The 27,984-nt window shown below is 45.1% G+C and overlaps 1 protein-coding gene across 1 annotated transcript in view; it reads right to left on the bottom strand.

Moving 5' to 3' along the window:
- LOC142803187 (testis-specific serine/threonine-protein kinase 6-like) overlaps window positions 1–27,984 on the bottom strand; it is a 67,354-nt gene that overhangs the window by 19,246 nt on the left and 20,124 nt on the right. Inside the window, exon 3 of the mRNA XM_075888281.1 lies at window positions 17,219–17,393. Within this exon, the coding sequence (XP_075744396.1) occupies window positions 17,219–17,393 (175 nt within the window). The remainder of the gene's footprint in view (window positions 1–17,218; window positions 17,394–27,984) is intronic.

Below are 27,984 nucleotides of genomic sequence, written 5' to 3'. Positions count from 1 at the left end.
GGCGACTGCGAACGCGACAACGCGATCGCCAATTTTCGTTCAGCTACCTATACTTGAAGCAGCTCAAAAGCGCTCCTTAGCAAAGCGTTTTCACGGTCGAGTTGTGCAATCCTAGCCGTGCCATGCTCTAACAGTTGAGGCAATTCCCTTGTTACCATGGATGGCGTTCCTTTGACACAGTCGGCCCAGCGAGTATCCCCGGTGGGCGCCGTTGGTAGTCGAAAAGCAGACGGGTCTTTGAATCGCCCTGGGTCTGGAGCGACTGCTCTTGAATGATGACCGGGGCGCTGGTTGTCCAGTGCGCCCTCTCGACGACGATCTGCTGCGGCTCCGCAGGTGCTCGGTACCGGTCGGCGCTGGGGACTTGGTGCGTTGATAATCACGTCTTCATCAGCGAACTACATTTGGTACTGGAAAGCATTGCCTGCTGCATAGCCTGTCCGCTGTAGGGTGAGGCCCTCACATAGGGCACACTCGGGGGCGCACGTTATCCTTGGACGGCGACGCCTCGCCACAACTTCAGCAAATCCCATCTTCTGGCACCAGGTACACGTCAGCGCGATGGCCTAGCATTTCGCTGGCATAGCACACATCGGTTTGTCTACCGTAAAGCATGCACTGTAACATACTTTGCCCATACATCATGTAGTTTTGCACTTTAGAGCCGTCGAAGAGAACGATGATCGTTGTGGTGTTCTTTATGCGCTTGACCTCTAGTGCTCTCAGATTTTCTGGTTGAACAATCATGCTGTTCAGCTTCTCGTGATTGAAGTCTAGGTCGACGCCTCTGAGGAACCCCTTACACGTGTTGTCTGGTGCGGCCAAGTACAAGCTGACTTCATAGCTGGCCTTCCCGACTTTGATTGCTTCGACTCTTGAATATGCGCGGGCATTCTTTTCAGCCGGAGTACTCACGACGAAAATGTTCTGCGTAGGGTTGGGACACACAATGTCATCGGCTATCTCGGCCAGGCTGAGTTTTGCTGCCGGCTTCAAAGCATGAGCCAGTTTGATTTCACTAACATTCTTGATGTTCATGCCTCTTCGGGGCCTGACAATGACTCTATAGTGCTCCTTTGGTAGGCGAGGCAGTCTCGATGCAGTGATGAGGCGCTTCTTTACGATGGTTAGTGCACGTCCTCTGCCGGAGACGCCACCACGTTGTATCAAACGTGCATGCGCGTCTTGCTTGGACGCACCGTGTTGCTTAGGCTTCGAAATGGCCGTTGTCCTGCCGGCCTCAAGGCACTCTTCAGGGGTAATGTCCACGCCTTCTAATTCAACCTGCATAGACACGTTTTTGTTGACAAAAGCACGGCCGCGCAAGGCACGGCACGAGAGGCACAGGATGCGTTCAACGTTGCCTGGCAAAAAGTTCTGGAAATTGCACAGTTGGATCACTCACCGAGAAAAGTCCGGTTTCGGTGTGATAGGTAGCGCAAACTGCGTTGAAGGACTTGAAGCTCAGCCACAGTGACCAAAAAGTCGCATCCGAAAACACTTAGTAAAACAGGAGCCGACGTTCCTACGGATGAATGGATGAATTGATATGGCTGTACCCTTTAAATCGGGCGGTGGCTAATGCCACCAAGCCGTAATACGTAGTGAACCAAAAACTAGATTTTTGCGCCTTTAAATAGTGTGGTTGAGGACTCGTACTTTGCACTGCAGGGTTTAATTTTCACTCATGCCTTGACTTAAGCCACCAATCAGATAACCTACTTCTAGTTAATTCTACCTGCTTAAAGTCTATTTCGCCCTGCGTGTCCCTAAATCCCAGTGCTTTGAAAAACTTTGCGCCATCATCCTGAACTATAAGGTGAAGCCCTTTACAGAACATTATCGAGTGTTCCGCAGTTTCCTATTCCTCTCCACGTGCACTGCATACCGAGTCTACCCCGTCGTATTTGGCCCGATATGCCTTGGTTTGCAATACTCCCGTCCTGGCTTCAAACAGTAGAGAACTACCCCGAGTATTATCATTGATCCTTTCCTTGGCGATTCGCTGTTTAAAAGTTCGATAGATCTCTAGTGCGGACTTCTTAATTATGCCGATTCTCCACAAACAGTCTCAGCTTCCTCCATCTTCTTGTTAACAGATAATTCTTTTTTGTTTGGTCCACTGCTGCTTCTAAGTATTTTCCAGTCAATTTACTGGTTCGTTTCCTCCATTTAGTATCGACATTTTTCATGTAAAAGTAGCTCAATACCTTCCTAGCTGAACGCTCCTCCACCATTTCTCTCAATCGCTTCTCAAATTTTATCTTGCTGCTAGCTTCCCTGCCCTAAAATGATGTCCATTCCGTATCACCTTGTACTCCCTTATTTGGTGTATTCCCGTGAGCTCCTAAGGCAAGCCTACCTATTCCACGTTGCTTAATTTGTAATCTTGCTTGAACTTCTGATCTCGTGTATAAGACCGCATTGCCGAACGTCAGACCAGGAACCATGACACTTTTTCATATTCCTCTGCAAACCTCATATATATTGTAATTCCACAGTGCTCTGTTTTTCATCACCGCTGCATTACTGTTACTTTAATCGTCACGTATATTTTGTGTTCCCTTAGGTACTCGGCCTCATTGCTTATCCATACTCCCAGATATTTGTATTTATCTGTTATCTATAGTGTGACCTCCTCTATTCTAAGCTCCTCTATTCTAAGGACGGTAGTTGTTTATGTCAGCTTTGTCCCTCTTTTCTTTATAGATCATGGTCATCACGCTAATTTTCCATCCTTTGGGAACTTCATCATCGATTATTATTTTGCTCAATGTCTTTCTCAAAGCCTGCTCACACTTCGGACCTAATGTCTTTATTAGCATAATTAGAATGCCATCTGGGCCTGTTGATGTACTAATAGGAGCCGCACTACCAGTAGTACAACTGCAGTAGTCAGCGCCTCCTGTCGGACCCGTTGATCTGATGAATGCAAACAATGAATGTCAAGGTACTAGCAGAAATTGAACTCCATCATTGAACGTTGCAATCAAGTATATTGTACCACAGAGCCACGCTAGGTGTCGGAACTACTTTTCAAAAGGACCCTAATGTTCGTAAAACGTACATTCTGGTTGCAGTGCTGGCTATATAGCCTAATAAGTATTACTTATGTACTCCTGTAATAGAGGAGTCACGTCGGGTTAACGTCAGTTGTACTTAGGCACCCTACACTGAACTTGATTGATGTAGCAATGTCAAGAGCTGCCATTCTCGCTAGATCCAGCGCTTCATATCAGCTTGCATCTTTTGGTTTTGCTAATGTCTCTATTGAAATTACTGGATTCGTGGATGCTGGTATCATTCGTGGATATGGTGGAAATAATAGTGTATATGGTGGAAATGAGAGTGGATATGATGAAAATGGTAGTGGATATGGTGGAAGCTGTAGTGGTAATAATGGCTGATGACGGCGAGAGAAATAATGGGGGGAAATGGTGGTGGTGGTGGCGATTGAATGGTGGTGTCAGCGGCAAATGCCGGCTGATGACGGTCAGAGCGGGAAAAGTGGTGGCAGATGTGGTGGTGGCGACCGTAGAATATGCCGGCTGATGATGGCGATTCACAACTTCTTTGGTAGATGGCTTGTTTAACAAGCTGGATGACGGTGGTATGTTGGAATCTCGGTGGATGATGGTGGCATGATAAAAAAGTAGATGGCAGTATGTGAAATAACCTAATTATTTGTAGTGTTTCACTCTAGAATGCGCAAAAAATATGTTTACAGTCATAAGAAACCAACTCTGCTGATTACGCTTTCTAGCACGTTTTCTTTTTTTGGGGTGTCAAGAACGCTTCAATTTTCGTGGAGCGTAGAATGTGGCCGTGAATGTTCACATTTCGTGCACGTATACAACAGTTTGACATGCAGGATGTGGTGCTTTGTTGGGATGTTTAGAAGACTAGAAGTGTCGCTGTGAACAACGATAGTAAAAGTGTTACATCACTGCGCAGTTGTCAAGAAATAAATGAGCTTCAGTTTGCAATTACCCCTTTCAACGGTAGACCGCAATGCAGCGGTTGCCTAATGTCGCCAAGCTAGAAACGCAACTCTCGCAATTCTTGTGGACCCAACTGCTTGAGCCGTACATCTAAGTTAACAAAGTGCGTGTGACGCTAAAATGCATAAACCTCTACTTTCGACATACGTCGAGATCAGTCCCAGCAAGTTTGACTTTCACCCTTCTGTTCTACCACCATGATTTCCACCTTAAAGTTAGGCCGACCGATTGAGCCCGTAGAAGTGTTATGGGCGCTTCTTGGTTTCAGAATACACAATTTCGATGACTAAGAATCACAATACAGCACAGCAGTGGCATCAATTAATCTAAATGAAGCATTCTTGTAGTGTACAGTGTCCGCGAAAAAAGCGACAAACATCAATGTGACGCGGTGCCAGCACTTTCAGCAGCTGTGCCCGTCATCGACAGCCGCCGGTCGCGCTCGCCGGCACTTCTGTGGCTTTTATGCGAGAACACAGACTTGTCTAATAGTATGCTTACTGAAGTAATATCATATAATGTTTCCCTCGCAGTAGAATCGTTTTGGCCAAGCGTTTGTGCAGTTGTTGCTAATGATAACGCTACAGCACTGTGCTGGCAGAACTGTGCTGTACGTTGCACGAAAAACATCGCATTACTCTATCACTTGTGTGGGTGTATTTATCAAATGAGCCTAGAGGCGTCATAAAGCCTGAGCAGATAAAGCCCTTTAGTACGAGCGAGAAATGGATAATAAACTTGACAGTAACCGCTGGTAAGCTCTACCTAGTCCTCAGTCCACTCGATTTTTTTCCTTGCAGTTGTGAATTGTAAGAAAAACGTAGCGCTGTTGCAATTATCGCAGTGGAAATCGTTTTAGGCAGCAGATGCTTGTGTTTATGGAATGTGCCAGTTTTAGTAGCAGGTGCAGATCCCGTCTATCTCGAATAAGCAACAAACAAAACTGAAGTTGAACGCTCAAGTCGTAGCTTCAATGGCGACTTAGCAATAAACTTCCCACTAATCAGCATGGTTCAGTGGTACACGTGCTCAGCTCAAAATCCTAAGGTTGCACGTTCGAATCCTTGTGGTCGCGTTTTTTATGGGTGCTTTCTGCATTGCTTTCTATACAATCATTCTGTTTATTTTTTTAGTGGCAGCTCGTCACAGCGGTTTTGACGTCGTTTCGCACTGCAACATTGCCGGCACTCCATTATCCACGATGTGCGACCATCCATCATGTGCCACCAATATTCCCCGCACCATAATCCATCAAAATGGTGGATGGTGGGATCTACCCTTTTTGTGGTGGACGTGTGTTCAATAGGGATGAAGTTGCTGTTGGCATCATTATGCAAGTAGATAGATAGAATGATAGATAGATAGATAGAACCAAGTTCCTGCAGTAAACAAACAAATGCTTCGCATTTAGAATGTGGGGCTTCTTAACGTACGCCAATGTCTGCGTTTGTGCATTTCTCTTGCACATCTTCGTAATGTTTCGCTAGAAAAAAATGAAGCAGAGTTACCTTCCGCCCTTTCCAATTGACTGCTTCGCATAACATCTACTTTCAAGGTATACGTGCACCGAGAAGGTCTTATTAAGTCAGAATGGAGGCCTTGAGGTGGTAATGAAGGATTACTGGTAATCTGTGAACTTGTAATAGGAGTACATACTACGAGACATCAAACATAAAAAAGTGTTCTACACTCGCGGTATTAGACGTGGTGCTGTATGACGCTCCTACGCTTTGATGCAGCTATATATCACAATAAATGAGTGCAGGTGAGTGCTACCGTAGCTGAGTGGCAGAGCACCAGAAGTGTTATTCGAAAGTCGCTGATTCAGTTCCTGCTTACGGGCAGGAACCGAATTTTTTCGTCCAGTTTTCTTTTTTCGCATTTACATTACAAATACTTCTAATAAAATACCCTACGCTTTTGTAGCAGCGATAGCGTATTGTTTAAAGTATCAGCACCGCGTGCAAGAGGTCCGTGGTGCGAGTTACAGTGCCACAAAATGTCCCGCCATAATTGAAAACCGCAAGACCTGTGCTGAATGCGCAGCACTGTCAAAGCGACAGCTAGAAGAGCTGCCTTTAAAACACCCTTTCTAACACTCTTTGGGCAGCTGCTGCAAGCCAAGTGCTGGATACCCACTATGCAATTAATTATTGTGTAGTTGGCAGGCATTAACTATGCTATCCTTCGTCATTCTTCGGAGAAGCGCGGTAGCTGGCACACAATTGTAAGAAACGTTGTGTAGTTTTTGTATGTTGTGGCTATCGACAACAATCAATTATGGCAGAAGCGTTTGTAATTCCCATGATTCCCCACCATGGGTATGCGCCACAGGGTGAATAGGATCAAGCTTTTGTAAAAGGTCGGAGCATTCGATGACCCATTCCTTGCGCAATTCACATTATCTGAGACGTGGTGTATTCTTTGCTGTTATATAATGCTTTATTTTTCTAATGAACACGTGATTCCTTTTCTGACATCAAGTCTGCCTAGGGCCTATATTCAAGGGAGTTTGAAGTAGTGGCGTGGCACAGTGGCAGAATACTGGTCGGGCACGCAGGGGACCTGGGTACAAATCCCTTTGTGTGCTTGGTGTTCTTGTATACTGACTTTATCTTTTATTGCAAGTGATAGTGGTTGCGGACACTGGTGGTGGCCGAAGTGGACAACTTTGGCCTTACGTGCTCGGGTGCTAACAAAAAATGAACACAATGAAGGCGCGCACCAGCCGAACAGTACGCTAGAATGCACAGGCTTACTTTGATGATCTGTGCTCGGGCTCAGGTTCAGCTGCGGCGGCAATGCTGTGAGGCACTGCTCGGCCGGAACGAATCTCAGAGGCCATCGATCTGATCATTGTAAAGCGCACTTAGTGCAGGCATGAAATTCTTCGAAATGAATTTAAACAGCCCGGGTCCTTAAAGTGTATGGCTTCTGACACCTTTATTGCACGAATGTACTTTTTCACTCAGTGGAAAGACAAACAAAAGAATTAAGATGTCTCTGGTTTGAAAACACCGCCCAACCTTGTCAACTGTCCTTGACGCGATGCCAGATGTCATCGTAACCAATGAAACGCAGCGCGCTGAGGGTGGATATGACATTTTAACATTGCTGGCTCATGCAAATAGAGGCGTCGCTAGAGCTCGGAAAAATCGCGAGTTTCGCCAAGCGCGGCGATCCTGCATAACGCCCAAAGTGTCTCCCGTGCTCACCGCCAATTACCGGAAGATGAAAAGTTTGAGGACAAAATTTTCGTCGTGATTCAGCAATATAGCCACGAGGGTGTGTACGGCTGTGGGTACAAACATAACTGAACAACCTGAAATTAGAAAATAATCACCGCTTTTGCATCCTGTGATTACGGCAACCTCAGTTACCTAACTTTTGTTGTCTGCTGCTTCGGTGCCGTTTACAGCAACGCCAAATCCTTTGTCGACTGGGACACTCTTGTAGAACGCGGAATTCGTTCTCGGCCTACATGCGAATTCACAATAGCGCAAGCCCTCCATTCCTGTTGCACAAAAGTTTGCAGTGCTTGTCTTCAACCAGTCCGACAGTATTCTTCGCGTGCCGTCAGACACCGTTCTTGGTTCCTACGTCGAAGCACCAGCTGTTGTAGCAGTAGCACAGCCTGGAACATCTCGGCCCCCGACTGCTTCTTCCCTGGACTAGAACTAATTCAACTTCGGTTCCAACTTTACTGCATCACAGAAAACTGAGATTCAAGCACTTCTACGAAAATTCCGTGACTGCGGGGCCATATCACCAAGTGAGCTCGGCCGCACTTGTTGGATGCAGCAGAGAATTGGCGCCGTCTCTGAAGTTCCTGTTCGCCATCATTGACCTCGAGTCTCTGCTGCCGAACGCGCAGGCATCGCTTAGCAAGTGGAGGACATGTTTGGACACGGAATCATGTCATGCTCGCTCAGTCCCAGGTCGTCCCCTGTGGTCCTCTTTGAAAAAAAAGAGGGCACAATTCGTTTTTGTGCTGATTATCGAAGGCTAAAAATTGTCACCAAGCAAGACGTGTATCCGCTTCCTCGTCTTGACGACGCCATCAACCACCGGCAAGCCCTCGCTTTCTCACTACGCTCGTTCTTCTCACCTGAAATTTCAGGTGGAACAAGACTCCAATGACACCGAGACCGTCTTTATAACTCCGGGAGGCCTATGGCAGCTTAAACACCTTCAAATTGGCCTCTCCAATGCTTCTGATTCATTTGAGCGTGTAACAAACCGGGCTCTTTGGCATCTCAAGTGGTGGATGGCTTTAGTTCTATTTGAAGAAATTATTCCTTATGCTCCTGAACGAACATTGTCAGAAGACGTAGAAACAGTCGCACTTGCTCTTCAAAACACTTGACTTTTTGATTCGAGCCTACGAATTCTGTGGCTTCTCGGAAGATACTTACTTGAAACGTGCAATCGGCGCCAATGGCATCAGAAATAATTGCACAAAGATCCACACACAGCCTCAATTTCACCTTTTACCATAAGAAGCTTGAAAGCTCATTAGACTTTGCTTCATAACTCAGGCGCATTGTCCCTGACTTCACTTATTGCACGGCACGTCTCAATGAGGTATTGAAGTGGAAAATTCGCTGGAAATAGGGTCTCGACCAAGAAGCTGCCATTCGTAACCTCAAGAGCTGCGGATGTATGTGTCTGGTAATAAATTCAGGGTTATTAGTGATCACGCTGCCCTTCACTGGCTAAAAAAGCAAAAAAAAAACACTTCAACGCTGAATTGTCCGGACTCTCAAGCTGCAAAATTATACAATTTTTATTGACCATCACAGCAGCGCTCACCACCAAGACGCCGACTGCATTTATAGCCACCTGACAGTTTTCAAGGACGTCGCGCCGGTAACTGCACTGCTTCATTCACAGACTACACAACTAAGAGACGCAAAAATTGTTTTATAACCTGGGAACTATCCGGAGAGTTGTACGCGCTTCCAGGGGTAGCCGTGAGAGTTTTTATGCATCGTATATTGCTCAAGATAAAACAATTTATCCCCGAAATTATCGTGATGGGCCGTGCGTGCCCGTAGTGCCGGTAGCCATGTGACAGTTAGCGCTAATAATGTGTCACAACGCCCAGACTCCCTATCATCTCGTGCTTCACAAGACACTGGCACGCATCAAGGAGAGCTTTCGGTGGTGACCCATGTACAGTGACATTTCCCGGTACGTTTTGTCGTCCATGGTCTCTCAAGCACGTAAGGCTGCCACAAGTCCACAACCAGTCCCCATGCAACTTATCCCTCCTCTGGAAAGATTCTTTGAGGTAGCGTGACTTGACCACATGGAAGCGTTTCTACGTAAGTGACGCCACAACGCGTTTCTCCGCGCTGCCATAGATTATCTCATAAAGTGGACCAAAGTTAAGGCTGTCCCTGACTATTTAATGCAGCATGTTCTCGTAGTCTAAAAAAGTGCCACGTGTTTTTTACATGGAATACTAATCTTCCTCATCACGGACCACGAAATGGCTTTCCCGGCGCGTGCAGTCAGAAACCTACTGGTGGTCATAGACTTCGACATGCGGCGTCTACTCATCAGCACCACAAAAGAAAGAGTTTGGTGGAACGCAAAAACCATACAAAAAAGGAGATAATTTCGTCATAGCTGGGACAAATACGTCAAAATAACTGCGACAAATACGTCAGCACGGCCGGCTGTATTTGCCCTCAATGCGTCACTGCAGGAAATCACACGAGAGTCACAGCTCAAGCTTCCCTATTAAAAGTCGTTCCGCAAGAGAGCTGCTTCGGTTTGAATACAACGGTGCACCACCATATGGAAGAAACCCGTACATCGAATCCACATTGGTAGGCTAGTTTTAGAGCACATCTGGCTACATAGAATATCCAGGCAAAATTTTCCTCGCTTTTTTATGAAAACCGCCTCTCTTTGAATGTAGGAGACCTAGTGGGACTTCAACGCATCCAGTGTGTTCCACAACGTAACCGGGCGCATGTTTCTTTCCCAGTTTGCGGGTCCATTTCAGGTACTAAAAGCACCAGGTCTTCTCAGGTTCCGCCTGGAAGTTATTCTGCAACTAGGCACCAAAATCCTAAACTGGTTTTTGCCCACCGATGCAAGCCAGTTGAAGCCTAATGTGTGGTGTGACTTTCGAATTCACGCCGCTTGTCTTTTAGTTCAGACTTCGGGGGGAGGGGTTGGCGAATACAGTGAATTATACTGACGGTGTGGCCGGCTATTGAAGGGGAGCCCAGAGAAAGAGAAAGACTAGAATAGAGTTGTGTTCGCCTGAGTAGCCCATGCACAGCTCAATATCGTGTCTAACAAAGAAAACGAACCCTTGAATATTATCTCCTATACTTTTAAATGCAAAGAATTTCTTGGTGAACTTCGGTGACTTTGAGCGTGCCTATCTATCTAGCCGTTTACGTTTGGGGGTTCTCGTGGTCACCCCCTTAACTTGTTGTGAACCAAAATTAGCATGGGAGGGTAAGATGGTTCGACGAATATGACGCGCTGGTGAAGACATTAAGAATATGACAATATTCTAGCCTACGTCGTCAAACGCATTCCACCAAACAGTGGCACATATCTATGGGTGAGTATTCAGGTATGCGTCAGGAATGCGGGTATGTGCCACATGTGATTGACACTTAGTATCTACCTTGGTACAACGAGGACACACGTGGAAAATTTTAATGCGCGAGCGTTCAGATAATTCTGACATCGGTAGTGTCGACCTGATGAGTGCAAAGAGAAAATGTCAGGGTCCCAGCTGGAATCGAACCTAAGCATTGTGCGTGGAAATGAAGCATTTTACTACAGAGCGACGGCAGATCTCGTAACTATTTTGCAAATAGGCGCCAATCTTCGTGAAACCTCAATAGTGCTTGCAGCACGTGCTGCTTATCCAATTTTATGAAAATTACGTCCGTACTTTGATACAGCCGTCACGTCGGGTTAAGGTCAATCGTGGTTAGGTGCCATGCGCTAAGTTGATTTATGTAGCATTTTCCAGGGCCAGCATCTTCGCGAGCATCAGCGCTTCTTATCAGCTTCTGGTGTTGCTAAGACGCATGTTCCAGTTGGCATCATTGCGCAAGTGCAAACAACTGGTTATATAAACATCTAAAACTCTTCAACATGTGTCTGTGCGTGCAACATTTTTACATATATTTAGCGTCATTTTAAGGTCTGTCGCTCAATGAAAAATTGCAACATGGTCACCTTCCCTACGCATGCTTCGCATAACGTTTATTCCCAGCTACGTAGGACCTGCCGAATTTTTTTTAGCATCGTTGCCTGTTAGTTCTTATATTATTCTGTCTAACCAGAAAAAGAAGACCCTTCAATTGACACTTCCCTTCATTCATAGCAAGAAGCTCGTTCTCGCAGACTGGATGATTTCAGCTGGTATGTGAGAGACTATTGGTTAGCAGACATCTCCTAATAAGATCTCGTTCTACGTGATGCGAAACGAATGTTCCACACTCGCTGTAACGCCAAGAAGTGGCTCTGACTGACACTACCCAATTTTATGCGCATATATACTTCATCAAGGGAACGGGAGTTGACCATCTCGTCTAGATCAGTGATAGAGTATCGGACGCATTATTCGGAGGCCACAGGTTCGGTCCCTGCCGGTGGCAAGTTTTCTGTTCGTTAGCTTTTTTTTCTTCAAATATGCATAAAATTACTTCAAATAAGATCCCTTAGACTTCCTTTTGCACCATTGCGTGATAGTTCTCATTATTACTGTGTCTAAGAAAAAAAATGAGCCCTTTACACTTTCCTTCACTGACAGCATTCCAGATTATTTGAGGATCATTGAATATCCTTGACCGAGCAAAGGTGCTCAGATCAGTTTATTTTCCAAGAAAATCAGCCAGCAGCGGTAACATTGCAATGTTCAATGCCACATGTTGATATGCCGACGTACCTTCCCACATATCAGTTTACCGACGACGAACGCTCTGCACGCCAATATCAGAGTATATACAGTGTGCATTGCTTCGTTATGCGGCTGCCCTTCCACAGTGGTCCATTGGCCAAGGTACTCGGCTGCTGACCCGCTCGTTGCGGGATTGAATCCCGCCTGTGGCAGCTGCATTTTCGGTGGAGGCAAAAATGCTCTACGCCCATGTGCTCAGATTTAGGTGCACGTTAAAAAAACCCCTGGGGATCTCAATTTTCGGAGTCCTCCACTACGGCGTCTCCCATAATCATAATGTGGTTTAGGGACGTTAAAACCAACGTATCAATCAATCAATCAATCAATCAATCAATCAATCAATCAATCAATCAATCAATCGGTGTTCGGCAGTCGCAAGTTCAGCAGAAGAAGTTTGCAAAGGGCAACCTGCTGCCTTAGTTTGCGTAACGATTCTGCGAGAATATTGACATAAGTTTCGCAAAAAACACTTCATGACGTAGCATCTTCGTGACCAGATACATTGCAGATTACGCTTCTTGATTGATATGTAGGGATTAACGTTCCGACGCCTCTATATGATTACGAGAGGCACTGTATTATAAGCCTACGGAAATTTCGACCACTTGGTGTTCTTTAACATGCACCTAAATCTGAGCACACGGGCCTACCGCATTTTCGCCTCCGTCGAAAATACAGCCGTCGAAGCCGGGATTTGATCTCGCGACTTGCGGGTCAGCAGCCGAGTATCTTAGTCACTAGACCACCGCGGCGGGGGGACTATGCTTATTTCGCCATGATGCAGTTGCAGACTGAGCAAATAAAGTTCGGTGGCTAACAGCAACAACAACAATAACAAAAAATGAGGCTGATCTCCCATATAAGTATCGGAATAACACGAGAGTGAAATGTGGTTTTACAGGGGAAGTTGATCATTTATTGTCCTTTGTTTCAGGAAGAGCTACAAATCGCACAGTCACGTTACAAACGGCAAACATCTCAAAACTTGCCGCGCACACCTCAAACAGAAAGCATTGACGAAATGGCCATACACAAGACGAGAGTGCACTAACAACGGTCAAAGCGCGACACGTGAAGTACACAGTTAAAAGGGAACGAAATGTGCACAAAACCAGCGCACAAGAATGCACAGGATAAGCTCGCAGAGCTGTCACAATTTTGTCTGCATAATGTGTCAGCAGCATGCTGTTTTCGTAAACGCGACTGTTCAGCACGTGAAAAGACCTTCGGCCTCTCCCGAATTACGAGTCTGATACGTGCACGCACAGGACCACTGTCAGGGTTACCGAATGGTGTACGGTGTATATAAATGGCTTTCCGTTATCACTCAAGATGACGTACGCTTCCTGGCGCATTCGTTAGCGGGGCGCACTGAGAATTGAGAGGTTGCTGTTTCGATTCCGCGGGAGAAATGTTCGCCTTCTAGATTTTTTTTGCAACTTTTTAGTATAATTTTCAATGCCACTTTCGTGACGAAAGTATGTCAGCGGAGCTGTGGTGGACCCTAGCATAAATAATTTTATGTTAGAAAAGACAGGCATGGTTGTAGCTGCTATGCAGAAAATTTTAGTTTGTGTAAGCACTGTAAATGCCCTTAGTACAAAAATCAGAGTGTAAGCATCTTGCAGGTGATACATTGAGCACTCTGAGATGAGAAAGTCAATACCACTTCATTACTTCCTGCTGCATGCTAAATTATTCTGTCATGCACAGAAAAGAGACAGGAGCTAAACGCTCAACGACGCAATCGAGAGAACATAATGTATCGAAAGTAAAGGTAGCCTTGGGCAATTAGGTTGAAGCTATTAAAAAGTACGGACTCACAGATGATATTGTGAATCGAACACAACGGAAAGTAGCGCAGGTCATCTCATAAAACATGGACACAATTATTGAGAAACAGATATGAACATTTTATGAATCTAGTATCAGCGTAGCTACCATACATGTTACGGTCTGCTGTCTGCCCGAGAGGCAAGAACCAATAATATGCGACAAGTGGAAAGAGTGAGTAACACGAGAGCACAACAGATATGTAAACAAGTTGTGTCCACGCTGACGCCACCCATCTGCAATCCCGACAAATTTGCCCTTCATGTTTTGTTTCTTTTATTCCAGATTTGTACCACGTGCTCTTCTAATTTAACACAAGCTAATGAGTCTCCTGGTGTGTATCCCTCATCCTTCGGCACTCTCTTTCAAGTCCTCCACTGACCCTTATGTAGCTGGGGTGAGGCACAAAGGTGTTCACCACATAAGCATCACCACCACCATCACCACCACCACCGCCATCATCATCATCATCATCATCATCATCATCATCATCATCATCATAATTATCATCATCATCCTGATTACCTCCACTGCAGGACAAAGTCCTCTCCCATGTTTCGCCAGTCATCTCGGTCCTGTGCTTGCTGCGGCCATTTCATACCCGTAAACGGCATACCCCGGGTTGTTTCATGATCCTCTCTGCTCTTTTTGTCTCTTAAGCTAATACCTACCATTTTTCTTTCCATTTCTCGCTGCATCGTCCTCAATTTAAGCTGAATCCGCTTTGTAAGTCTCCAGGTTTCAGCTTCGTAGCTAAGTACCGGCAAAATGCAGCTGTTATCTGCCTATTTTTTGATAGATACCGGGAATTTACCTGTCATGATTTGAGAGGGCTTGCCAAATATGCTCAGCCACATTTTTATTTTTCTAGTTATTCAATCTCGTGGTTCGGCTCCGCAGTTATTACCCGTCCAAGATAGACGTAGTCTTTTAGAACTTCAAGTGAACTTTTACGTATCTCGAAGCGCTGTTCCGTTCGAGGTTTTTGTACATTACTTTCGTTTTCTGCAGATTAATTTTAAGACCTATCTTTCTGCTCTCCTTGTCTAACTCCGTAATCATGTGTTGCGATTTGTTCTTTGAGTTGCTAAGCAAAGCAATGGCATCGGCAAAGCACAGCTTACTGAGGTACTCTTCATTATTTTTATCCCTAAAACCTACCACTCTTGAACTCTGAAAACCTCCTGTAAGCACGCGGTAAATAGAGTTGGGGAGATCTTATCCACTTGTCATACACCCTTATTGATTAGTGTTATGTTCTTTTTTAAAGAAGCACTATGGTAGCAGTTGATCTCCTGCAGATTTTTTCCAGGATGTTTATAGAGGATTCGTGGACACCCTGATTCGCAGTGCCTGCATGGCTACTCATATTTCTACTGAATCAAACGCCTTCTCATAATCTATGAAGGCTATGTATAGTGGTTGGCTGTGTCCTGAACCTTCTCCTTATACGTGATTAATAGTATGAATGTGGTCGATGGTTGAGTAGCCTATTCGAAATCCTGCTTGTTCCTTTGGTTGACTAAATTCTAAAGTTCCGTTAGTTTCGTTACCAATTACCTTTGTAAATTGCTTGTATACGCCGGAGAGAAAGCTGATGGGCCTGTAATGTTTCAAGACCTTGTCATCTCCGTTCTTATGAATGAAGATGATGTTAGCATTCTTCCAAGATTCCAGTACTCTACTCGTCAGGAGACACCTCGTAAACAGTGTGTCTACTTTTTCTAACACAATATGTCCTTTATGTTTCGGCAGATCTGATGCTACCTGATCCTCACCAGCAGCTTTGCCTCTTTGCATGCTCTCCTAGGCTTTCCTGATTTTTCCTATCATTACTGGAGGGCTGCCATCTGGGTTACTGCTACTTCTTATAGCAATGCCGTGGTTGTCCAAGCTGCTGTACAGCTCTCTGTAAAACTCTTCCGCTATTTTAACTATCCTACCCTTATTGGTAGTTAGTTTGCCTTCTTTGTCACTTAGTGCACACATTTGATTTTTGCCCATCCCAAGTTTCTCCTACATTGCTTTGACGCTTCCTCCGTTCTTCAGAGCGTGTTAAATTATCTCCATGTTATAAGTCTTACATCAGATACCTTACGCCAAATAATCAACTTTGAAAGCTCTGCCAACTTTACTTTGTCTGTTGTACTTGAGGCTTTCATTCTTTGTCGCTTCTAAATGAGGTTGTTCGTTTCCTGGAACAGCTTTCCAGTGTCTTGCAAAACTACCGTATTAGTAACTTCCACTGCACACTCTGTAATTATATTCGTCAGATTATCATTCATTGCATCAACGCTAAGGCTTGTTTCCCCGGTAAGAGCCGAGTACCCGTTTTCAAGCAAGACTCTGAATTCCTGTACTTTGCCAATCAATGCTAGCTCAATGATTGGATTCTTGCGTAACAGTTTCTGTTTTTTGTTCTTCAAGTTTCAGGGAATTCAAGGCCGTACCATAATATGGTCACTGCATCATATCTTGCCAAGCACATCCACCTCCTGCACGATGCCTGGCTGTGAACTCAGTATAAAATCTCGTTCGTTCTCACTTTCGCCATTAGGGCTCCTCCCCGTTCACTTCCGATTTCTTCGTTCTCGGTAGAAGTTATTCAAGATCCGTAAAATATAACGGTCTGTGAATTCTATTAATAGCTACCTTCTGGCATTTCTTATTTAACACCCTCTATCTCCTCGAATAGTACAGCTAGACATACCTCACTAGACAAGATTCTAGTGTTAAACATTGCCAAGTTCAAGTTCTAATGGTGGCTGGTCCGGACCCAGACATCCTTACTTAGACCCTCTGCTGCATCACAGGTCTGACCACCGCCGTGGTGAGTTACTTCGCAGCGGCTAGAGACTGAGGGCCGTTTTAGCACAATGACGGTTTAAAAAGCAGCAGCTGGCTTGATGGTGACAAGGCTGCCGTTTGAAACGTTGGCTCCTTAGACACACCTTATTTTTGATCTCTCGAAGTTTACATCTCCTTACTTTTTGCCTGAATCAACTGCCAATGTCTAAGGTATTAAAGCAATAATTAAATAGCTCGCCAAATAAGAACCATCACGTCACCTAGTAATGATAAAACAGCGCTTATATGTAGACGTGGTTGCCACTAATATTCAGTTTGGATGTATTTCAAGCGATTTTTAAATATTCTGTTCTCAATAGTTCAGACAATCTTCGAAAGGCAGTGCTTGCGCATGGTACTTTGACGCATGCATTGCATGAACTAGAAACTACACCTAGCTGTAACTGAACTCATAGTTCATCCTGCTGTGCTTTAAAAAATGGCGAATTACACGGGTAACACGTTTCACGCGTAAGATTGTGGCAGGACTACCACGGATGTTCTGCTCCCATGGTATTCGCTGTCAGGTTCATGGTGTAGTGCTCGTCACTTAAATTCGTACAGCTATACAAAAAGTGCATGAAAGTATTCTCACTGCAGTAACGTGCGAAGCTGAAGTCTGCCAACTTTACTCGGTTTGTTGACGTGAGTAGGATGTTCTCGCACTTGAGGTCTCGATGGGCAATGTCCTTGTAGTGAAGGTAGGCTAAGGCGCCAGCCATTTCCAGGAAGTACCGGGACGCCCTCTTTTCCTTGAATCGCTTCACTTTCTGCATAGGTAAAGCAATATTCCATGACCCTACGACATGACTTGAACAACAAAATACATGAAGCACAATAACAAAGCACTTCTTCATCAAGGAGAGACGAGAAGGAAAGTGTCGGAGGTGGGGAACGTGTTTCACCTAAGCCCCACTTCACGTCGCCTAGTATGTACGAATACCCCTGCAGGCTATGAGGGGCTTGGTTCGGGACCACTGATTCCAAAGCCTTGTTCCTTTATGTGGTTCGCCTGTTTTAAATTATAGCAAAATTATGACAAGGTCGGTAAGCTATAGCATACTTATGACTGAAATTTTTCGCTCATGTCTCTGAGTGATCTAATGTTGAGTTGTTTGCCTGGCGATGGTGGCATGTAAAAGTGGTCTGGTTTTGAAAGTAAGGATGTAGCTAGTAGCACTCATCTCATATAGTCACCTCGGGTGGGGTTTGTAACGTGTGAACAAACACCTGTGCAGCTGCGCATAGTAGCTACTATATACCACGGACTACCCTTGAAGGTGCGTACTACAGAGACTATGCTCATGTTGGATATTACGTGACACCATCGCAGTACTGAAGGAAAATGGGTGCATGTTACGCCCAGATCAGCCGTACAAAGCGTCAAGTGACCTCTATATTATGTGAAATCATGGGTTACAGTCATTATGTACGTTGTACTAGACCACAAATTATACCTGTCAGCCAGAACCAGTAACTTGGTGGAACGGCGTTGTACGCCCTCGCACTCCTCAAAGACGTGATCTCTGGAGATGCCAAAAGCAAGATGGGCACAGACAGCTCACAGCTACTTGGAAAGCTCGGAGTAAATACTCATTTGCAGGCTAGTAGGTTCATACAAGCATATTAAACTTGCTCAGCAACCAGAAAGAAACAGAAAAGAGAGAGAGCGCCGTTTTTCTCCTTTTCTCCTGGTTGATTGGGAACTCAAATGCGCAAATAAAACTTGGGGTTTTTGCTTGAGCATTGTCAGCCGGCTGCGCACTATCAGGACAAGGACAAGAAAGAAGGTCATAGCAGGACACCTAATTTGCAACGTATGTACCGGAAGCACTTTTGTAGCAGAACTGTGATGGTTGAGATTCACCGGGTGAAGTAGATACAAACTTTTTATCCTCATACAGCGGCTCGTGCTTCATTCATCATATCTATAATCTTCGTCGTCTTTCTTATCTTCTGCTTTGTTTTTAAGGACACAAAAGTAAATCGTCCGGCATGGTATTTAATAACTTTGGTGGGCGAGTGAAGGAGTATACAGTGAGAAAAATAATAAAAAAAGACATTAACGAAGGAACACACGCTCGTATACAAGTTTTATATGAAAAGAATTTCTTGGCCACACTAGAATAAAACCCGCGCACCCAAGAGCTGTAGACGAGTCTCTTAATCACTCGGGAAACCAGGCACACAAGTAGAATATAGCACAGCCTTCAACAATATAGCATAGAATTGAGATGGAAAGGAAGTGGAAGCTGAGGAACAGAGAGAGCAAATCATATCACAGAAATCAATAAAATAAAGAAAGAATGACAGAAGGCAAAAAGAGATACAAAGAGCAAATCAAGAGAGGCACATAAATAGAAACAGAAAGAGATAGAAAGAAATAGAAAAAATAACTCCTTCCAACTGTTTTCCACACTCATAGCTTCTTGTCTTCTCTACTTCCCTTTCTTACCAGCTAGCTATACTTTACTGTACCTAAGTGTCCACTTCATTTGCTGCAGAAACGAGTACGCCAAGCCCACATTGGCATTAATAACCACAGTATGACAAAAGGTTTGGTGTAGTGAATGGCCGAAATTCATAAGGGTGATGGGTTTGTGAACGTTCGTAGGAATTTTGAAATGTTTGTGTGAACGAGAGGCAATAAAAACGACAGCGACAGGCAAGTAAGCTAGTGGCAGGCGGCACAGGTGACCGTGGCACAAGAATAGAACAAGGAATGGAAGAAAGAAAAACAAGAGAAGCGTGTGTGAAACGCGCAAAGGACTGAGCCGAAGCTTGCTCAACGACACACCGAACAAGGGCGCTGTCTTTGGAGATGCTTTTGGCCGTGCTTGACGCGGGCCTGGTGTTTGCCTAGTGACCTAGACATTGGCGGTGGCTCCAGCCAAGATACGCCGAGCGAGGGCATCAAAGCTGTTCGGTGGAGCTGATACTATCTGTTCCTGGTGAGGTCTAGGACTATTGCGTTGATTTTGGGTGAATTGGTATACTATGATATTGTTTGTACCCGAAATAAATCATTCAGAATAGAGAAAGCGCTCGCGTAATCTATTTCTCGTCCTTTGTGTGTGCCACGCTTCACACTTACCCGAAAAGTTCCAGAAGCTGACGTACCTGCCGGGGTGTCCGGTACCAGCACTCACGGCTCCTTCTGCCTAGCGCGTAGCGCGGCTCCTGCTACGTCTACATACAGGATAGGGGCGACTAGTTCCTGATAGCCGCCGTCACCGAGGACGCCGCAAAGATGTAGCCAGACGCGAGGCCTTACAGAGGCCTTTTCTTAGTATTGACTACACACGCGAGACTTGTGCCACTTTTGTGCGTCGACTTTTCTTCGGAAGGGTCCTTGCCACACGTGGATTGTAGCCGCCCGAAGATGACGTTCGCTACATGGTCAGATAACTCACCTTTTCTCTCTACATCAAAGACTCGGTTGTTTTAAGGACTTTGTTTTGTTTAAAGAGACAGTAAAGGCAAACAATAAGTCGACTTCGATTCTTTAAATAGCGGTCCAGAAACCTCGTAGTGTTACTTTTGTGCTAAGGAAGAACCTATTTTGAAATAAAATGACGTTGTAGTGGTCCGCATCGGGCTAGCGCACTTCAAATTGTCCGCCTCAAGAAGTGGACCGACCGGACCAACTTACGTCACTGTTGTTATGCACAACGTTGCCCGGCTTTACCGTACTAGCAACAGCAGACCGAAAGCAGCGGGAGCCACAGCAGCAGCAACGCTCATTGATCAATTTCCCGCCATGGGCTTTGAGATTGCAGACGTTTTTTTATTCAAATGCGCCCCGCTAGATGGCCCCACTTGTTCCGCGTAACTAGAGTTACTGTATATGCTACCGTTAGGTTGCAGAGTTTCGCCAAGATACGCCATCTTGGGTTAAAATGTCTTGCGGGAAAGCCACTCCCCACCCGCGTAGGAGCAGCACTCGCGCTTATAACGTAGATTTTTTTGTTTTCTTTTCTTTCTATTTTTTACGAAAGTACGAGGCAAACTCAGTCGCTCTCGGCATGCCTGGAAACCTTGAATTTGTGTTTACGTTTCTGGTAAGCAATAATAAAAAAACGCGCGTCAGCTTATTGAACCAGTGGTACATATGTATATTCATAGTAGGCCGCACGTTACCTTTGGCTTCTTTTGCGCTGTTTTTCCCATTTCCTCATATAAAACTATTTTTCACTCTTGATCGCTACCGAGCCAGGGATGAAATATTTTGATCGCGTAGGGCTCATTCGTTAACTATGTGAGTTATTTACCTAAAGCTGGGTAGTCTTCAACTGAATTGAGCTGGATATCGATCGAGAGTGGCCGTGCGACGCCCGCGTTAAGCGCGCATCTCGTATTACGATCGTATTACAATCGCGGCTCACGACAATTGATGTGAATCGTCGTTCGACAACCCTGTGGTGTCCAGCATACTTTTCGCTGAACGTTCCAAAGCTGCATTCAATTCACGCACTAGCAGCAACACCTTGCCGATTTAAATTATTCTAGTGTAAATTTTCCCATTATATTTAACGTTTTACCCGTTAGACTGAATTGGACGTATGAACTGACACAAGCTTCCCAACTTTGCATGTGTAACGTATTCACTACTGCATCTGTGGTTAATACAAATAGAGCAAGTTTTGCAGTGCCGTGAACAGATAAAATAAAGCCAAGTATTTGGGCATCAGCAGAGAAGTGCAAAAGGGCACCTTGCCCCCCTCAAGCCACAACAGCACTTGCCCTCACCCAAGCTAGACCAGTGCTCTCGCTCTCCCTAAGCCGCAATGCAACAATGGTTTGCACCTCCAAGAGAAATCCTGCCGACGACAAAGGCCAAGCGTTTATTCCTTCCGACTGAACACTGATCTTTTTATAGCAACAACCACTGCACCCGCGTCTGATCGCATGGGCTCTACGTACTAGGATTCAACACAGAATGCATTTGTTGCCGCATTTCTTGTGACCAACAGGCAGCGTGGCTACATTACCGAAGAAGCGCGGGGAGAACGACAACAGCCGTTGTCCACCTTGCTTTATCTGCCCGTAATATGCGTAGCCTTGGCTTCTCCGTGGTGCAAATGAACCACTTATGACCACGTGATTGCACTCGGTGAATAGAGGTGCTGAACTCCTGTAGGTGGAGCGAGCAGCAGCCGGAAAACAGTGGCGCAACTCTGCTACCTAGAGGTAGTATATACAGTAACGGTACGTGTAACCGCAACAAAATTGAATTTTTCAACCACTTGCGCCAATCTGCATAGTAACGTCCGGCGTTTTTTTTTCATGAATCAAACAAAAACGAACAAGCAGAACTTCATTGCATCTCTTAATGACGGAAGGTTCCTTATTTACTGCAGCTAAATTGATTACTAGTGAATAATTGGAGGTGGTCCGTCTGATGTCATCGGAATCATTTTGAATATGTCTACTGTGGCGCATGTGTTCTTGTGCATGCACCTTAATTACTCGGTAAGTAAGGCACTGTTGCTGATAATAGTATCGTTTTAGATGTTGTGATACATTGAGCTTTCACTCTGATGCAAATTTTTATTTGACTTTAGTGTCCCTTTAATACGTTCATGTCTGCAATCTTATCGTAATTGTATCTAGAATCTATTGTCTCATAAATGTTGTTTGAAATTCACTCGCATGTCTATTATTCTCGTTTGTTCCCTTAGTCCCACAAATGTAAACGTGATGAACCTCTCCTGTAATTGCAGTTTGTGACGCCCACGATAAGACTAAGCTTTTAGTTTACCCACCTTAAGAGCCTCACCTTGTTTGTATGCCAAGCTTGCTATTGCCGCTCAGTGGAGAACTCTCCCAGCTCTTGTGGGTAAACGGCTAATTGTAAAAGAAGCTAAAATAGGTTCAAGTTATACAGGAGACAAGCGGATATATGATAATGAGGGCGGTGAGGATATAGTGTGGGAGCGATGAACACACTAAGAGAAAGAGGGATAGCGATGACAGCAGGCACGTGTGATCTTTCCGACATTAATTCTTGAAAACCATGGCGTTGGCTTGGCTACGGCAAACTAAATTATAGTGGTAGATAATACGTAGGAAGACACTTAGCTCGGAAAGAAAAGCTGCTTGACAGTTGTGGCTTTGGCTGTCGTAAGGGCGTCGGCAATCGGGGCATGACATTGAAAGTTAACGTCCACCGTAGACACATTGAAATGTAAGACACGTGACATGTGACACGGACATGTGAGACAAAAGAGCTCAAAAACTATGCTTCAACTTCGGTGCAACGATTTCAGAAAATTGTTACCATGCCAACATAACTCGATAAAGTCAGTCAAAAAGAGTAAGTGAAGGCAGCCTTTTCGAAAACTCTAAATAGGATGATAGCAGTAGTTGTCCCAATGCACCTGTGGCCGTAGCAGACGCCATGATAGCTTTCGCTGAAAGTGCTGTTCCATAGTTCACCGAAAATGCCAAAAAACAGAGTATAGTTTTAGACAAAAGTATATAGTTTGTTGGAAGAAGTAAAACTACACCGCAAGTAATTACAAGAAAGCCTACTAAGAATGTATAAGGCCATACGTGCGCCATCGTAGAACTAGAAAGTACGAGTTGACAATATCTGATATAGACGTAGCGTTCAAGATGCCCCGAATTGTCACAAACACTCTAAAGGAGCTAGCTACTTGTTCCGGCCAGAGTTGTTGACAGAAAAATTCGTATGACTGACGTTAAATTAGTCTTGCCAGTTAAATAACTGCTGCTCTTGTTTAGCAAAGAAAGTTTTATGACGCCTAAAATTGTTAAAGCTGGATAGTAAAAGTGTTCATATGCTTAGTACAAAATAGTTTGACATGCGCTTGGGTTTGTTTTCATTACATGTATGTATGTATGTATGTATGTATGTATGTATGTATGTATGTATGTATGTATGTATGTATGTATGTATGTATGTATGTATGTATGTATGTATGTATGTATGTATGTATGTATGCATGTATGTATGTATGTATGTATGTATGTATGTATGTATGTATGTATATATGTATGTATGTATGTATGTATGTATGTATGTATGTATGTATGTATGTATGTATGTATGTATGTATGTATGTATGTATGTATGTATGTATGTATGTATGTATGTACGTATTGTAACGCACTCTTCATTGAACTCTTTTAATAGGCTTACGTAGGCACGGCGAACTTGTGCCCGAGAATAATAACACAGCTTGATTGTCTCGAGGATTCACTTCTGCCTCTTCTACGTTTTTCTTTTTTTTCCAACATGGCTCACGCGCAGATGAGTCCCGCAGGCTTGTGAGTCGCAAACCATCTAGAGGGCACAAGTATCGGCTAGCGTGCGTAATTTGCAGTCACATTGTGTCATTGCTCCCTTTCTAGAGTGCATCGTCCCGATGCTTGTGTCGAACTGGTTGCATGGCAGTCATTCACAAACCTTCGTCGGGGAGGTCGTTAACGTCAAAGAACGTTGTATCTTCAGCGTTTCATTGCCTGTCGTGATATGGTTTCATCCTGACGACATGCACAGCTTCCGTGCGATGCCACCATCGGGATGAAATGTCCCGTCCCTCTGGCATAACTTCGTAGTTGAGCGAGCCGACGTGGCGGAACACTCTGTACGGACCGAAATAGCGGCGAAGTAGTTTTTCTGACAAGCCACGTATTCGTACAGGAATCCACACCCATACTCTGTCTCCTGGTGCGTACTGGACGTCTCTTCTTCGCAGATTGTATCGATGCCTGTCGGTTTTCTGCTGTTTGGAGAATGCGATATCGTGCCAGCTGTCTGGCTTCTCCTGCTCTTTGTATGTAGTCGCGAACGTCATAGTAATTCTCGGGCGTCTCATCAATAGGTAACATTGCATCTGAAGGTGTCGTTACTGCCCGGCCAAAAACAAGTTGGAATGGTGTCATGCGTGTTGTCTCTTGCATCGCAGTGTTATATGCGAATGTTGCATAAGGTAATATTTTATCCCAAGTACAGTGTTCTATATCAACGTACATTGACAACATATCATGCAGCGTTCTGTTCAGTCGTTCCGTAAGACCATTTGCTTGAGGATGATATGCCGTCGTTTTCCTATGATTGGTGTGCTTCAATTTCATAATACATTTCATCAGGTCGGCCGTAAATGCAATCCCTCGGTCCGTGATCAACGCTTTTGGAGCTCCGTGCTGCAGTACTATGTTGGAGACGAAGAATTCGGCTACTTCAACGGCTGATCATTTAACAAGAGTCGCTGTCTCGGCATATCTGGTTAAATAGTCGGTCGTGACTATTATCCACCATTTTCTCGATGGCGACTTAGGAAATGGGCCCAGTAAGTCCGTTACACTTGTGTGAAGGGGGCTTCTGGTGGTTCTATCGGTTGAAGGAGACCTGCTGGTTTTAGCGGTGGCGTTTCACGTCTTTGGCAGCCCTGGCCGGTTCTGACAAAGTGTCGTACAGAGCTAAGCAACTTCGGCCAGTAATATTTAGTGCGGATGCGTGCTAACGTTCTGCTCACTCCTAAGTGTCCAGCTGATGCATCCTCGTGGCAAGCCTCCAAAATCTCTGGTCGCAGAGGTGAAGGGACGACAAGCAGGAATGTCGCTGTATTGTTGTCAAAGTTCCTTTTATACAGGATGTTGTTTCGTAGTACGAACGCTGACAAGCCGCGGACAAAAGGTGGTGGAACATCGGCACACTGCCCTTGTTGATAATTAATCAAGAAGAGTATCTCAGGGTTGGATCGCTGCTGATGTGCCATCTCTGATGGTGTCACAGCTTCCAAGACAATAAAATCTCCACTATCCTCGGTGGATGCAGAAGCGGCAGGTTGAATCGGAGCACGTGACAAGCAGTCCGCATCACCGTGCTTGCAACCTGACTTGTACACAAGCGTGATATTATACTCCTGTAATCTCAACAAGCTCCATCGTGCAAGCCGTCCACATGGGTCCTTGACATTAGCCAGCCAGCATAGCGAATGATGGTCGCTTATAGCTCGAAAAGACCTACCATATAAATATGGTCGAAACTTGCTGATAGCCCATACCATGGCAAGGCATTCTTTCTCGGTCGCTGAGTAGTTCACTTCGATTGATGATTGAAGAGACAGTCGGATTGGGCAGGTTGGTATAACATCATAAAAGGTGCTCACCAGCGCTCTGTCTCGTCTCTTCTCCTGTCCCCTCCTGCCCTGTCGTTTGCGCTGGTAAGCACCCTTTATGATTGATGATTGATTTGTGGGGTTTAACGTCCCAAAACCACCATATGATTATGAGAGACGCCGTAGTGGAGGGCTCCGGAAATTTTGACCACCTGAAGTTCTTTGACGTGCACCCGAATCTGAGCACACGGGCCTACAACAATTTCGCCTCCATCGGAAATGCAGCCCTGCAGCCGGGATTTGATCCCGCGACCTACGGGTCAGCAGCCGAGTACCTTAGCCAGTAGACCACCGCGGCGGGGCATAGTAGGTCACCTCAGCTTTTGAAAGAGTGCGACTGGCATACACAATGACTCGTTCTTGTTCATTTTGCCATTGGATGAGCATGGCCCCAAAACCTAAATTGGTTGCATCCATGTGGATATCGGTTTCCGCTTCCTCGTTAAAATGCGCCAGAACAGAATGGCTTCGAAGGCTCTTTCGCAGTTCATTGAAGGCATCCTCTTGTTCAGCAAGCCATATGAAAGGCATTTCCTCGTTTGTCAGCCGCGTCAGTGGTTCAGCAATTCGTGAAAAATTTTAACGAACCGTCGATAATAGGCGCAGAGACCTAAAAATCGCCTAACAGCCTTTTCGTCTGTTGGCTTCGGAAATCCTGCTATGGCCTCAGTTTTTTGAGGGTCTGGGCGGGCGCTTTCTGCACTCATGACATGGCCGACAAAAAGGAGCTCACGGAAGCCGAAATGACATTTCTGCGGTTTTATCGTCAAGTCTGCTGATTTGAACGCAGTGAGCACGGCCTGGAGCCTTTCCAAATGTTGCTCGAAGGTAGCAGAGAAGACTGCAACATCGTCGAGATAAACCAGGCATGACTGCCATTTAAGACCACAAAGCAGTGTGTCCATCATCCGTGGAAATGTGGCGTGTGCTGAACAAAGGCCAAAAGGGAGTATCTTGGACTCGTATAAATCGTCCGGTGTCACAAACGCTGTCTTTTCGCGATCTGTTTCGTCAACTTCTATCTGCCATTACTCACTTTTAAGATTTAATGAGGAAAAATACCTGGCATTTCGCAGCCTATCCAGAGGGTCATCATTAATTGGCAGAGGATAAATATCCCGTTTGGTGACGGCATTCAGCTTCCGATAATAAACGCAGAAACGTAAGGTTTGGTCTTTTTTCTTCACAAGAACAATAGGCGACGCCCATGGACTTGATAAAGGAAGGCGGAATTACATCGTCTCTGACCATTTCTTTAACCTGATTACCAATAGCTTCTCTTTCTCTTGGTGACACTCGGTAGGGATGCTGGTGTATTCGCCTCACTGACTTGTTGACAATGATGCGATGTTTAGTGATAGGAGTGCATCGAACCTTAGAAGACAACGAGAAACATTCGACGAATTCCCTTAAAAGACCCTCTATTTGCTATATTTCGCTTGGTAGTAGGTCTGGGTCGATGTAGATGGCAGCAAGAACAGACTCCACGTCTTCGAAATCAGACTCATTGGTTTTGAGAGTGCGCAGCTCCGTAACCTGGACGAAATCGTTCGGACTGGCGATGACGGTTCCTTTTGCAACGTGCTGCACCTCATTTCCAAAGTTCATGAGTAGAACAATTGCGCATCCGTCACGTAACTTAACAAGGCCTCGTGCCATGCACATCCCTTTTCGGAGTAGTAAGGCAGTGTTGTTGCCAGCAAATCCTTCGAATTCACTGAACTCTTTGTTGGTTACTGCGACAGATATGCTCGATCTTGGCGGCACCATGACGCCATCATCTGCAATACAAAGGTCATATACGTTTTCTTCCGTTTCAAAGGTAGCAATCGCGTGCCTAGTCGAGAATGAGACGGAAGATTCAAGCAAGCTAATTACAGCGCCATTAGCTCGTAAGAAATTTATGCCGATAATCAAGTCTCTTAAGCATTCCGGCAGCACAATAAAACTGGAGACGTACGCGAAACCTCGTATTCCGATTCTTGCTGTGCCTATTCCAGTAGGGTCGATGAGGTGCCCTCCCGCTGTGCGAACTTGTGGTTCCTTCCGAAGAGTCAGCAGTTCCTTCAGTATTTTAGAAAATCCACTACTCATCACTGAATAATTTGCGCCGGTATCTACCAGTCTGATGACTTCGTAGCCGTCAGCGAACACACGTAAATCGGAAGCATCACTATCGAAGCACAAGTTTCTGAATCGGTCGTCGTTCAGA

The sequence above is a fragment of the Rhipicephalus microplus genome, chromosome 3 (assembly GCF_043290135.1).
Source record: "Rhipicephalus microplus isolate Deutch F79 chromosome 3, USDA_Rmic, whole genome shotgun sequence".
NCBI lineage: Eukaryota > Metazoa > Arthropoda > Arachnida > Ixodida > Ixodidae > Rhipicephalus > Rhipicephalus microplus.
The sequence above is the reverse complement of the archived record's forward strand: the minus strand, read 5'-3'. Positions and strand labels throughout refer to the sequence as shown.